This window comes from Seriola aureovittata, chromosome 12 (genome assembly GCF_021018895.1).
Source record: "Seriola aureovittata isolate HTS-2021-v1 ecotype China chromosome 12, ASM2101889v1, whole genome shotgun sequence".
NCBI lineage: Eukaryota > Metazoa > Chordata > Actinopteri > Carangiformes > Carangidae > Seriola > Seriola aureovittata.
Window position 1 is genome coordinate 18919573 of NC_079375.1, and position 13607 is coordinate 18933179.

General features: G+C 40.0%; 1 protein-coding gene across 1 annotated transcript; it reads left to right on the top strand.

Moving 5' to 3' along the window:
• Positions 1–3048: 3048 nt before the first annotated feature.
• Positions 3049–8048, top strand: plvapa (plasmalemma vesicle associated protein a). Its single transcript, XM_056390678.1, has 6 exons — positions 3049–3738; positions 4207–4267; positions 4452–5170; positions 5576–6353; positions 6538–6595; positions 7681–8048. The coding sequence occupies exons 1-6, from the start codon at positions 3343–3345 to the stop codon at positions 7712–7714; spliced, it is 2046 nt and encodes a 681-aa protein (XP_056246653.1). The 5' UTR covers positions 3049–3342; the 3' UTR covers positions 7715–8048.
• The last annotated feature ends 5559 nt before the right edge of the window (positions 8049–13607 follow it).

Genomic DNA, 13607 nt, shown 5'->3' on the forward strand with positions numbered 1-13607 from the left:
CCTCAGTGAAAGAGTAATGTCAAGGACACACAGTTCATGTCCAACGCACTGAACAGACTCCCTCAGCTGACAGGAAGCCATCCCTGTAAACAACTTCAATTTGCTTTGTGTCTAACAGAACATTTCATATCCTAAACACCACCAAAACAATAGAGCTCTCCTCCCTCACTACCTGGCCTACTAAGGGTGTAATCAGTGGCACCCAGAGCTCCCTCCAAAAACTGTACATTCTGTTAAGACTGTGTAACCTCAGCTACAGCAGCAGATGCTGCACACCTACAGCAGCTGGTGGTGTGTGGGAGTGGTACAGCTCTGGCTGTGGTTCAGCTGTTTCACACCCATGTGGGCAGCTTTTGAGAACAGTCTATAAACAGTATCTGGATGGTTTGGAAACATTTGGTTTAGATAAACAGTTTTCTCTGGAACTTTTTCTCAAGCCTATTAAAGTGATTATTAAATATCTTTGGTATGACGTTGAAAAGATTTCACTCTTGTTCTGCAGAAGATAGAAATATTCAGTCTTTATCATCCTACTTATCATAATATATTACGGTGCTCAGTGATATGATGAAATTTCGGGCAGTTTCTAGCTCAATAACTCAGGGATCGTCTGTGAATTGTAATGTGTCCTTTCATAAAACCTCATTTGGAAAGTTATCTTTTTCCACTGGAGTGTGAACTCACAGAAATCAAAATGAATCATAAATAGGATCATTTTAAACTCAAAATGGGGAAAATTTATAGTGTTGGATTATCGCATGTCTTTCATCAGTTTTAATGGAAGTTTTATCATACAACAATAAATTGTACTGTTTGTGTTTTGCATTGTTTGGTATTTTACACATTGAACTGTGCACATTTTTATAAAGGACCATCTGGGGACCAGAAACTTGTTGAAAGTGGTGTCTAAGATTATCCAGAGTAATTTGGACATTTTGCTGTTGAGTTTTCCACATGCCATTTTTCAGTGCGTTGAGCATCACAAACAAAACCCCATTCACCTTTAATTTAACTGAGGAACTGATCTACCTGCATGGCTCAGTACCACTACAATCGAGGGTATAAATATGTATTTTTTTGTTGTGTAAGTGAACTGACCCTTTAATGCAATTTTCAGACCAGGAGTATGTGACTATTTGTTCTCACTTGTAGAGGCACACACATTGTGTTCTGCAGAAGTATAGTGCAGCCACCCTTTAAACAGGAAACACTTATATCTTTCTATACTGGATATATCCGTTCCAGGAGCACACACCACTACACCTTTGACCATACTCTTACTTGTTTGTAGATGTAGCACTAAGAAAGGCAATTCCAGTTCCATGTTACACAGGTATAGATTAAAAGGCTGAAGTAGACTGAAGCGTTTTTGAAATGTTAAAGCTGCACGTCTCAGCTCTGCATCGTGAAACAAGCCTGAATTTGTTCTCTTCTTTAATTTTGTTCATTTTTTTTAATGATCTAACAATATAGCTAGTAGCTACTTTTACAAGAACAGTTCGACCTTTTGAGAAATGGGCTTATTCACTTTCTTGCTGAGTTATCAGCCTAAAGTTTTACAACAATCCCATTTTTCCCGTTTTTATTTCAGCAGTTCAAGTCCAGTGACAAACCTTAAATGGCACGAAGGTAAGTGGTAAAGTTTAGGTCACCAAAAATTCAAAAATCATGTAGAAACCGGACTAAGAGGTTGGTTAACTTGCAGCTTTTCTGTAACAATAGAAGAAGAATACTATACATACAGCAAGATAATGGTCCAAACCATTACAAGAATAGAACCAGACAGTGGCTTCACATGGTGGAAGATCAGCACAGTCTCCAGACTTATTGCATGTTTTGAAAGCATAACAGAGACACATGCTAACCTTAGATTATTTTTATTTCATGCTCAGTGTTAAGTCTGCTGGGTATCAATGAAGTAGCAGAGCTGAGAGTGGACTGCGCTCTGTCTTTTATTAAAATAATATTTTTTATTGCACAAGAACTCTCCAACTGATAAAAGACATTAATCAGGCGTATAAATTATGCAACAAGACTTTCTTACTGATTGAGCCAGGCAGGCAATATCCTGTGAATAGATCCAAACTGCAAATATAGCCAATGAAAATAAAAAATAAAAACCCTCCCATACCCTTGTCTACACATGAAGATATAAACAATCCACTTCAACCTCAATTAAATCAACACTGTGTGTTTATCTCTCGTATTTGTCTCTGATATCCTGCGTTTGTTGGCGCCTTTTATCTGCAATCTTGCCCTAAATGTTGCTTAAGGTTTGGCCATCAACAGTTCCTCTATGAATTACTGCTTCCTGTCAAGATGAGGCCTGGCACATCAACAATGCCTGGCAGGAAAAAGATCTGACTAACTGTCTGACTCTTGAATTTCATTTCAAATTGAGTGTCTGGGTGTGTGTATGTTAGTGTGTGTGTGCGCACCTCCTATGAGACAGAGGGCAGCTTACCCACGTCATCATGTTGGACTGAGACTCGCAGCATCAAAGAGCCACTGAATGAGAACGTCAGAGGAACAACATGAGCCATTGTCCTCCTGGCCAGCTATGCACCGGAAAACACTGTCCATGATCCCATAAAAAATGTTTTTGGGACATTTATGGAGGAGCTGCACACAGCTCTTAATGGCCTGTGGTCACAAGAGAAAACAGAAAGTGTTGTCAATGTAAATGTCAACATTTCTATCTGTTCGATATCTGTTCTGCATTCCTGCTTTAAAGATTCATAATAATTTGCTCAACATTAAATGCTCAAATGACAGTTTATGATGAGGAAATGCCAATGTGTGTGTGTGTGTGTGTGTGTGTGTGTATGTGTGTGTGTGAGAAAGAGAGAGAGAGAGAGAAGAGAGAGAGAGAGAGAGAGAGACTGAGCGAGAGTGAGAGAGAGTGGGTCGGCTTGTACTGTACATGCATCCCATCTGACCGCGTGTGTGTGTGTGTGTGTTGATAACCTCTAAGGGGCAGCCAATGCTGAGGGCAGATTGCTGATGGAGGGAGGAGACTGAAGAGTTTATAAATTATCCATGTTTACACTTTGCCCACAATCTGATCGTCGAGGAAACGTCTGGCCCACATCTGTGGTGGGTTTTTTTTAAGGAAGAGGCACAAGTTTAGCACGAAATGGACTGTGAAATCGTATGGCTGGTCTGAGATAATCCAGCATCATCATATCTGTTCATTTGGTTTGCAGAGTGCTGAAGAGGAAGGTGTCTGTCCTCTGATATAGCGATGGACCAGTGAGCTTTGAACTTGGCTGGCAACTCATAGTAATCCTCAAGCCTTAGACTGGACTCTACTACTTCACTTTCATCTTCTCATCAGCAACCATGTACAGCAGTGGCTACTCCCAGGTGTCCAAACACAATCCGCAGGCCCAAAAGAGGATGCAGTACCGCTCAAAGGGCAAGAGCTGTGGCTACTACATGCGCATTGTCTTCTTCTTCTCTTCACTTATTCAGTCTCTTATCATAGTTAGCCTCGTGCTCTTCCTGGTCTACGGTAAGAATCAGGACTCGGCATCCACAGCGCGCATCCAGGACTTGGAGGAGAGCTTCAGCCGACTCTCCATAGAGAATGTCGGCCTCAGGCAGCAGAGGAAGAACCTGACCACCTTACTCAATGCCACCCTGACTGAAAAGGCCCGTAACGACTATGACTTGGTCAAAATCCGCCACCTCATCAACGTCTCAGTCACCATGATCCAAGACTTAGAGAAGAGACACGTGAGAACCTGAGATAAACTTTTTTATTATTATATCTAAAATGCAAGTTCCTGTCTTTAGTGTGACTGTCTGCTCTCATGTGAAATTGAACCTCTATGTCTAATTTGGGATTCAACTCCTAATGTTTCAACCACCATAGAAATTAGGATTTGGGTACATTTGTGTCAGCATGGTTCACTAACTGTTGATATGTTTGAAATACTCAGTATAGATATACTGCTAATTACTGTCTATGTGTACTTTTACAATTTTGTCATTTTCAAAACAAGAGGCAACACATCTGATTCTTTTATTTTGAGTCAAAGTACCACTCTTGTGTTGAACAGACATATTTGTGAGACTGTTTTAATATAACGACAACTTTGATGAAAGATCAGTAGTTCTTCCTGATTCTTTACATTCCAACAACTGGTCTAGAAAAAAGTCGTTATAACATTAATGGATTTCTTCTTTTGCTAACATGAACAGCAACAGTGCAATGGAGAGATGATGATGTTCAGGGTCTCAGGTCAAGGCTGCAAACTACCAAGTAAGTATGTCTGAATAAGTAACCCAAAAACAATCACAATACATTTATAAATTATAAAATTATTATTATAAAAATTACAAATTTAAGTTATTCTCCCTAATCTTTTTGATGAATTTTAGAGAAAATAGTTTTAACTGCTTTTTTTCTCTTTTTCCATTATCCTTATTTCCATTAACTTTTTTAGTGCCAGTTCCCGATACCTGCAACTGTGGTATGCTGTTTGAACGGATGAAAGCCAAGCTTGATCTTGTTGAGTCCAACTTCACCCAAACAATCAAGACGATGAGGGTAGAAGTGGAGCAAACTGCCAGAGAGAGAGACTACATTAACCTGGAGGCCATCCGTCTGAGGAGGGACAAATCCACACAAGAAAAGGAGCTGCAGTTCTATAAACAAAGATGTAAAGAGGACTTTTCCCAGTCCTTGAGCGGTGTCTCCAATGTCTCCAAGGCTTTCCTACTGAAGATTGAATCCCTCTTCCCTGCACACATTGCCTTCCAGCTCACCTGTCCGAAACAGAGGGAACACCTGGAGCAGATCCGAGCCAATTGCACCAACCTGTCCAGAGAAGTGGAGGACAGGCTCCAGCGTTACCTGAACACTGTGGGAGAGCAGGTATCAGAAATCCAAGCTGAGAACAGTCGCTTCAAGGCAGAGAACTGGCGACTGTCTGAGGACTACCGCTGGTGCACGCAGAACCGCTCAGGCCTGATTCAGGAGCACAAACAGAACTTTGAAAAGCTTCAGCGGAAACATGATCAGGACAAGGAGAAACTCCTGATGGAGAAGATGAGGCTAATTGGAGAGAAAGAAGTCCTGGAACAAAGTGTCAGATACAAAAGTAAAGAGGTTGATCACCTCACAGTGCAAGTCAAGCATCTCAACATGTCCTGTGTGCGTAAGGTAAGAAAAAAAGTACCATGACATGAACGTGTTATATTCTCTGCAGGGGTGTCAGCAGTAAGGTGGCCTTTGGGGGCCACAAGCTGGGCTTTCTGAGCTCTTTTGTATTCTCCAGTCAGCCATTAATTACCAAAGTAACATTCAATTTACTCAAGATAAAAAATAAGAATAATTTGAAGCTGTTTGTCAATGAAGGCAGAGAGAATGGAAAAGATAACAAAATATCAAATAGTGATTTTGTTGAGTTTTACTCAGGGAGGAGGGAAAATGTCTGAAAATAAAGAACAAGAAGACAGAAGTGTGAAAAACTGGGCAAATATTTCTGTCTGTTATGTGAAGTGTTAATGAAGTCCATGGTTTAGAACCAAGTCTTCCCAGATTAACATTGCTCTCATTTTATTCCAGCCACAGTTTGGTGGGTCGACCACTCAGCTAGGCACATCGAGTCAGTCTGGGTGGAACTGGTCTAATGGTGGAGGATCCAGTTCTGCCGCATCCAGCTCTACTGGTAGGGTAGGTGGGTTGGGTTCTAGCTTTGGCTCATCTGGAACACAATTCAATAAGCTAGGATCAACCGGGACTGGCTCTTCAAGCTCATCTTTCGGGTCAATTCCAAGCCTCGGCTCCAGTGGTACAGGATTCAATAAGCTAGGATCAACCGGGACGGGCTCTTCAAGCTCATCTTTCGGGTCAAGTTCAAGCCTCGGCTCCAGCAGTACAGGATTCAATAAGCTAGGATCAACCGGGACGGGCTCTTCAAGCTCATCTTTCGGGTCAAGTTCAAGCCTCGGCTCCAGCAGTACAGGATTCAATAAGCTAGGATCAACTGGGACGGGCTCTTCAAGCTCATCCTTCTCGTCACTTGGGTCAAATCCAAGTCTTAGCTCAAGTGGGATAGGTTCAAATAAGCCAGCCCTGGGTGCGAGAGGCTCATCAACCATTGGGTCATCCTCTGGCTCTTTTGGGTCAAGTTCGAGCCTTGGCTCAAGTGGGATAGGCGCAAACAAGCCTACATCAAATGCAAAAAGTTCCCAAGGGTTTGGGTCTTGGTTTGGGATTGGGAATGGTAACTCAGGACAAAGTAAGCCAGGAAGTGGAACAGGGAAAGTACTATCAAGTGGGAGTAGTTATGGTGGAACTGGATCATCACTTGGAAGGACAAATGGAGTGGGAGGTGGCTCAGGTAAGAACAAATAAATGCAATAGCTGGAGTGGGATTATCTGTAGTTTATTATTCCCATTCTGTGACATTTTTGAAAACCAAAACTTTGTTTTTTTAATATTATGAAGCTTAAAAGCAGCTTGATTGATAACCCTCCTGGCTAAGTAATGACAAATTGCCATTCTCTTATATGTTTAACCAACAGTCAACGTCGCTCAGCACCTTCAAGAATTGCAACGCATCATCAACCCCTCTGGCCCACAGTGAGTATGAACTCTCCTCAGCTGAAGGTTTTGAGTGAATGTGAAAGTGTCACTGCTGTTTTTATTTTAGTCTGAACATTGTGTGCTTGGAAGCAATACTATATTTTGTTGTTGTCAATAAATCTAATGAAAAACAAAACCAACAATGCATTAGTTCATCTCTGTGTAATACGACTCCCCTACTCTCTTTATGCCTCTCATCCCCAAACACATTGGTTTTAACTGGAGATGTCAGTTTTTTAAATTTCATCAAAAATATATACTTTAGTTTTTTTTAAGAAGTGGCAAAACAATTTCCTAATAGCTGGGCACTGTAGTTTAATCCACTATGGATTAATACACATTTGGTGCACTGGTGAGTATTTCTGGCAGCAGGATGATGTATGTGGGACTGAGTCAAAATAACTACTAACAATGTGGTTTGATTATGTGTTTTTAAAGGTCCGATTTTGTATAAAGTGAGACTTTCATGTCTTTTTGATTATAAAGCAGGTCTAGGTTCTATATTAATGGCGGAAAGTGTCAAAGTGCTCAGTCCACATTGAAATGCACACAGACCGTATTCACAAACTGTGCAACAAGCAGTCAGGGTGTCTGTAACTTTGTGATGTCACAAAAAAGCATTCCCCGCTCTGAGCCATGCCCCAAGCCCGGCCCAACTGGACCCACCATCCAACCTTGCAGAATTTGGTTTCTCTTATTGGATCACTTGGAAAAACAGTCAAGATCAGACATATTCAAGTTACTTGCCCACTTACCATCAGCCCATTGAGACTGCTCCTTGGCAATCCAGTGTATCGTGAAATACGCCTGAAGTCTCCCAAACCAGATTCAGTAATTCACGTCTTTTCTGAGCCAACGCTGTTGTTGCTAGAGCTCCAGAGAGAAGCCTGAGAGAGGAGATGCAAAACTACAATTAGATACAAATTATATATAATAAAACCACAAAATTATCTTCTTATGGATCAAAACTTCAGATAAAAAAACAGAAATGTGAAAACCTTGAGATCATGAGAGGAGGGCTATGAAGCTTTAAATTTTATGTACAATGTAATAATTCTTTCTTTCTTTCCTTATTTCTTCAGGGACAAACAAGATCTCTCCAGGATGTTGGGTTAGTCCATCTGAGCCAAAGGAAAAATCTAAAGAGATTTGTCCATTTCATCTAATACACACAGCCAAATGCAAGCTGTCATATTGAGTTTATATATTGTATAACAATAAATGTACTATACAAAATTTATATACATTATGTGTACTATACATTGTTTAAGATTGTTTATACTTCAATATGCATTTATGAAATAATTTGAATAACTTTTGCACTTTTGAATGTAAAATGTGAAGTCAGTGTTAATGATTTGTATCTACAGTAAGCCACTTATCATGGATAAGCACATGTAGTACTTTTACAATGTAAATACATAAAATAAAATGTTTGTTTAAACGTAAACACTTCAACTGTGCCTGTCTCTTCTTTATAAACAAGGCTATTTAAGATATAACTCAATTCAGATCCGGAAATAACTGTTTGTCCCTGTGTGCGTCACCTATTGTGTGGCTAATTGTCTGCAAATGACTTTTCCGACCCCTTCTGTGAGGTTTCAGGGAAGACTTACTGGCCACGCCATTTAATCCATTCAGCATGTTTATGTTTACCTGCCAACCTGTCAACAGGCCAGCGGAGGCAGACAGGAGGAACCCGGAAATGCTCTTGTATACTTGCTGTTGTTAAAAACAATGCTGCGTCACTTGTTCATAGAGAACACAGATGTCCTTAATCCTAATATATCTCTTATAAAGAACACATTAAATGGGAAAAATGGATTTTCTATTGGTATCTGAAGCCTAAAAACAGCAGCAGCTAGATAAGATTATAAATCTTCGGTGTTTGCTTGGTTTATAAAACAAAGAAATGGACATCAATATAGAAAAATATAAACAGGACTGTTTAAAACACTCCATTTAAATATTTGTGAGATATGAATTGGATATTTTCTTTACATCACTGCAATAGAGTTTTAGATTATGTTTCTGACTTATTGGATAATAGAACAACTCAATGCAATTAAATCTCATTTAGACTAGAATAGCATTACTATGGAGCCAAAATGGAACAGGGAAACAAACCATCATGAGAACAGACAAACATCCTGTTCGTTGCCCTGCGAAAGGATGGGAACACACTGTTAATTCAAGAACCAAAAGTGTATTGTGTTGGCGCCAATTAATAAATACAGCACTTAAACTTGAGCGAAGGGAGAGCTCTTTCCCGTCTAAAGGATATCCTTTGTTTAACATCAAGTGTTTTTCCACATTTGGGATGTGCAGCTTACTGCAGGGGTAGCTGTGAGGATATTAAAGGTCAGTTGGTTGGATGTCTTTGGGAATCACTTTATTAGACTCGCAGAGACACAGGAAGTGTTAAAACTACTGACTGGAAAATCTTCAGGATGATACTGGACATTGTGCAAATATGTTTCCCGTCATCTCAAAAAGCTTTCCTTTCAACTCATGTTTTCTTTAGTACTTGTACCCAAATGACACAGTTGACTATTGTTTCAACTGACACATTTTTTTTCATTGTACTTAGCAACAGTAATAATACCACAGGGGGCAAATAAGTAGATAAGCATTCAGTGGTAAATAAGACCTTTTTAATAAGTGCTGTGTCACTCAAAGTTTTTACCTTAGTACAAAGTGGATCTCATTACAAAGCTTTGTGTAACTATATAAAAAACATTTTTTAAACACTGAATTAAGTGATTTATAATGTATGAAATGGCTTTGGTAACACAGTGTGCACAATACAGATCAAACAGTGAAGAAAAAAATTGTAAAATTCTTGACATTATAATTTACTACTGTCATTGACAATAACAAAATCAATTGTCATAAGCAAAGCCTGCCATCATTTATTAGTCAACCCATACTTGTCCCTATTTTTGAAGTAGGTCATTATTTAGGCCACATGCGCTGGGATCAGGATCATCCAGTACATTGTCATTTTGAGGCTAAATGACTTCCACACATTAGACTCATCTCTGGCCATTCTTCAGGGTTCTCGACCGCACTGAGACCACTGAGAAAAAGTGGGGGCTATTGTGTCACGGGTCACAGTCTGTCCTGCCACCTCCATCCCCCTCCCAATGCAGGAAAGGGAACGGGTGCTTATGATTACGACCTCCTTCCTCACCTGGGGTTGCAGGATGGTGACCTCTTTTGTCTTTGGCTGCTAATGTCCCCTTTCTTACTGTGACTTCTAATTGCATTTCCTATCTGCCTGGCGTCCCTCACGGTCCCATGGCTGTCCAGGCTGGTATGACATCAGGGGGTAAATCCCTTTCTCTTGTGCAGACACTACAGTGTTGAAGGGGGGAGTGAGATAAATGCTGGAAACAGCTAGGAGGGAAAATTTCCCCCAGCCCTCGGCATCCTTTTGTGTTAAAGTCCTTCAGCACAACCCTGACTTTCACCTTGACCTTTCAGCAGGGGAGTTATGGAAAGGAAAACATGGCTCAGTTTAATTGCTTAAAGAGGATGGGTTTGACTTCATGTAACCTTTGTTTGAGGAACTAGACCCATGCAGCCTCAGTTTTATGGACAATCCTGAAGTCCTAATGCTGTACACGTGATGTCAACATAACTTTTCTTGGTCTTACTGTAGTAGCACAAACAACCTAGTGTTAAACCATATATCAAAGGTGACTTTGTTGCTCTAATTTTGTCATTTTTATGTTATGGTCCACAGCTCTAAGTAATTGCTAGCATTTTGTTGCATTTGTACAATAGTTTCAACCAATCTGAACAATGAAAATATATTATGTTGTTAATCAATTGGTCTGTATGTGTAGCTACGTTATAGTATGTACCAATGAACAATAAGAGACTACAGCCATGCTGGCGGCTACGTGAGGTTGTACATAAGCATAGTGGTGCTAAAAGGTAAATACTAACATCACTTTGCTAACATGCTTGTCATTGCCCAATCTGTAGGCTACTAGAAACCCAATCCAACTTTAGCCCTAAACCATAACCCTACAAAACCATTTTGTGAAATACACATACTGAATTGAGCAGAAACTACAACATTTATACACCAACATGTTTCCAAGAATAATGTTAAAATGTTATACTGCTATCCTTTGGTCTGTATGTCTACCAACAGTTAGGGTTTACAGCCATGCTGGTGGCTCCATGAGCCTGTATCATAGGCTGTACATGGGCTAGGCACAGTGGTCTTTCAAGCTAAATGCTAACATCAGCTTGGTAACATCCTCACAATGGCAATGAGGACATGCTGATGTTTGTCAGGTATAAGTTAACCATACTTATTTGAGCTAATTAGCATTAGAAACACAGTACAGCTGGAGCTGGAATTTAGTTTTGCAAGGGTTGGTTAGATTTGGTCATAAATCAAAGCGTTGGGTCATAATAATTTTGACCTGACTAATGTTGTTATGCAAAACACACAAATTGTGCAAACTCCAGTTCTACAGCATGTTTGGAGGAATGAGTCGTTACCCACAGGTCTGTCCAAAATATATACCAAAGTAAAATTGTGCAAACTGGAAACAAGGACTTTATTGAGTAACAAATGACCTTCCTCAAATGTCATTTGTTGGATGTCATGAGCTGAGCTGCTGTAAGCCCAGAGCAGCTGCAAAACTGCCCTACTTATCTATGTCATTGATTATCCATCATACACTGAGAGCCTTACTGGTGCTACACCACAGGCAGGGATATAGAGAAGATTACTGATCATCTAGTGTGCTAAAAGAGTAACAGCGCTAAAACCACTTCACCCCCCCACACCCACTGAGAAACATCAGTCATTGCACAAAGTGTATGTAAAAACATGATGAGAGCCACTAAACTCAGGTCGACATTAGGTGAAGGGGCACATGTGACTCAGCAGGAGGATGTCCACTCTGTGACCCTGTCATACTCAGAAATAACAAATAAATAACATAATTTTGTTTGAGGCCAAATTTAATTCTGTTCCATGGAATTTAACAAATTGTCTAGAGGTTATCAGTTCTCTTATCAGTTATCTGGTTATTCTGGATAAAACAGAAATGAAACCTAGAGAACTGAGCGCTATGGAACATCCCCAGCTCATTTAAGTCAGTGATAATTTCTTAAATTCATAGCAGTTAATTAAGAAGGTAATCTGACTTCAGCAGTTTCACGTGTAATCTATCAAACAGTTTTTTTCAGAGGGATCCAAGCAAGGATACAGGTTTGGGCTCAGCATTGGTAAGGACATAACAACCCCCCAAAACGAAGAGCATTTTAATGCTGTCAACCGAATGTTTAATTAACATATGATCTGTATTTATAAAAACTATACACAGTAACATCCATCCAGTAGCCATACCGCTTATCCTTATAGGGTCCTGGGGGCCTGGAGCCAATCCCTGCTGACATTGGGCGAGGGCGGGGTACACCCTGGACAGGTCACCAGTCTATCACAGGGCTGACAGAGACAAACAACCAGTCACACTCATATTCTCACCTCTGGGCACTTTAGAGTTACACAGTAACAGAGGAAGAATTAAAAGAAAGTAAACTTTAGGAAATTACTGGCTAGTGGAAAAGAGAGAAAAAACAAACAATACATCCAACATCAACATTTTTATATTCACTAGGCCTGCCAGTGTTGCAGCTCCTGATATCTCTTTTTTTTGTGGCGTGATATTCTCAAAATAGAAAACATGTTGGCATGGACAAAATGTTGACAATAGAGAAAGGGAGTCATACGAATTACAAAATTTTTGCCCATGCTCGAGGTCTGGACTGACACTGATAACTTAACGTTGTCAGCCCATTGATCCGCTCTCGCCTCCTCCGTGTCTGCTTAAGTTTGATATTTGTATCTTCTGTGAGCCTCCAGAAAGTCCCCGACCTTTCAGCCAATCAAATGCTAGCATACCTAAATCAGACGTCTTTGAGAAGTAACCTCTGGGAAGTCACATCAGAATTATCTAATATGAATTCACTCCAAACTGTGAGTTCATTCAAATATTGGTAGAGACAATTCTGTCCTCCCAAAATATTGGTAGGGACATGCCCCTACCGTCCATATGCAAACTTACACCCTTGGGTCCAAGGATTTGAGAATAGGCATGCCTTTGATTTGTCAGTGTGTCAGTTTTGAAACCATCAGTCCTGGAAATGTAATTTTTTTTTCAAATTTTGTCTATTTTTGTTGATTTTTCTCAATAATTTACATGAAGCTATTACACTGACCTTTAACCTTAAACCTTTACATTCTCACCAATTCCTGAGGATTCCCCCCTTTTTCCCCTGTTAAAGAGCTTCTTTTGTTGAGTATTTAAAACTGGTACCTTGAGCAGGGAAGGAGTCAGCAAATGTTTAATCTTAGGCTCCACATCTGGCTTTGGAAAATAACACAACAGACTGTTCTGTAATAGTGTTTTAATTATAGTGTGAGGGTTATAATAAAGTAATTTCAGGTTAACATTTGGACAATGTAGCCACAGCTGTCCCTAGTGGCTTTATGCCTTAAACTGTCAACTGCCGCTATCTAGTGTGCATGGCAGTGTATTGCAGTATTGGAATTGGAGGGAAATGAATGTGTCATGAATGTGTAGTGAAATTAAGTTTCGCTCTGGTTCTTTTTACACCCTAAATATTTTAAATACAAAGTGAATTTATTGGATAATCATCATGGAATGGGAAGTGATAATTGGTCTTACCTTTTAACCAAAGAACATCTTTAATGTAAATGTAAAATTCAAATTGTCAATTTTGAATGATGTGATCCATTCCGTCTCTGCAGTCCACAGTCACAGTGATTTCTCTGTCTGGCTATCATCATTGTTTATTGTGCTAAAAAAAAAAATGAAACAGGGACCCAAAACACCCTCCTTCAACAGATAGGACTGAGGGAGAATCTGTCCATTTGATGACGTGACAGTGAGAACCTGTGACAGGCAGACAAATGTGCCTTTGGGTGATGGCACCAGCAGGAGGTGCGGATAAATAA

What these genes read in the sequence shown, in the direction of transcription:
- plvapa (XM_056390678.1), top strand. Translation starts at nt 3,343, where the DNA reads ATGTACAGCAGTGGCTACTCCCAGGTGTCCAAACACAATCCGCAGGCC. An exon ending in AAGACTTAGAGAAGAGACAC is followed by an intron (nt 3,739 to 4,206) that starts GTGAGAACCTGA and finishes TAACATGAACAG; the next exon opens with CAACAGTGCAATGGAGAGAT. An exon ending in ACATGTCCTGTGTGCGTAAG is followed by an intron (nt 5,171 to 5,575) that starts GTAAGAAAAAAA and finishes ATTTTATTCCAG; the next exon opens with CCACAGTTTGGTGGGTCGAC.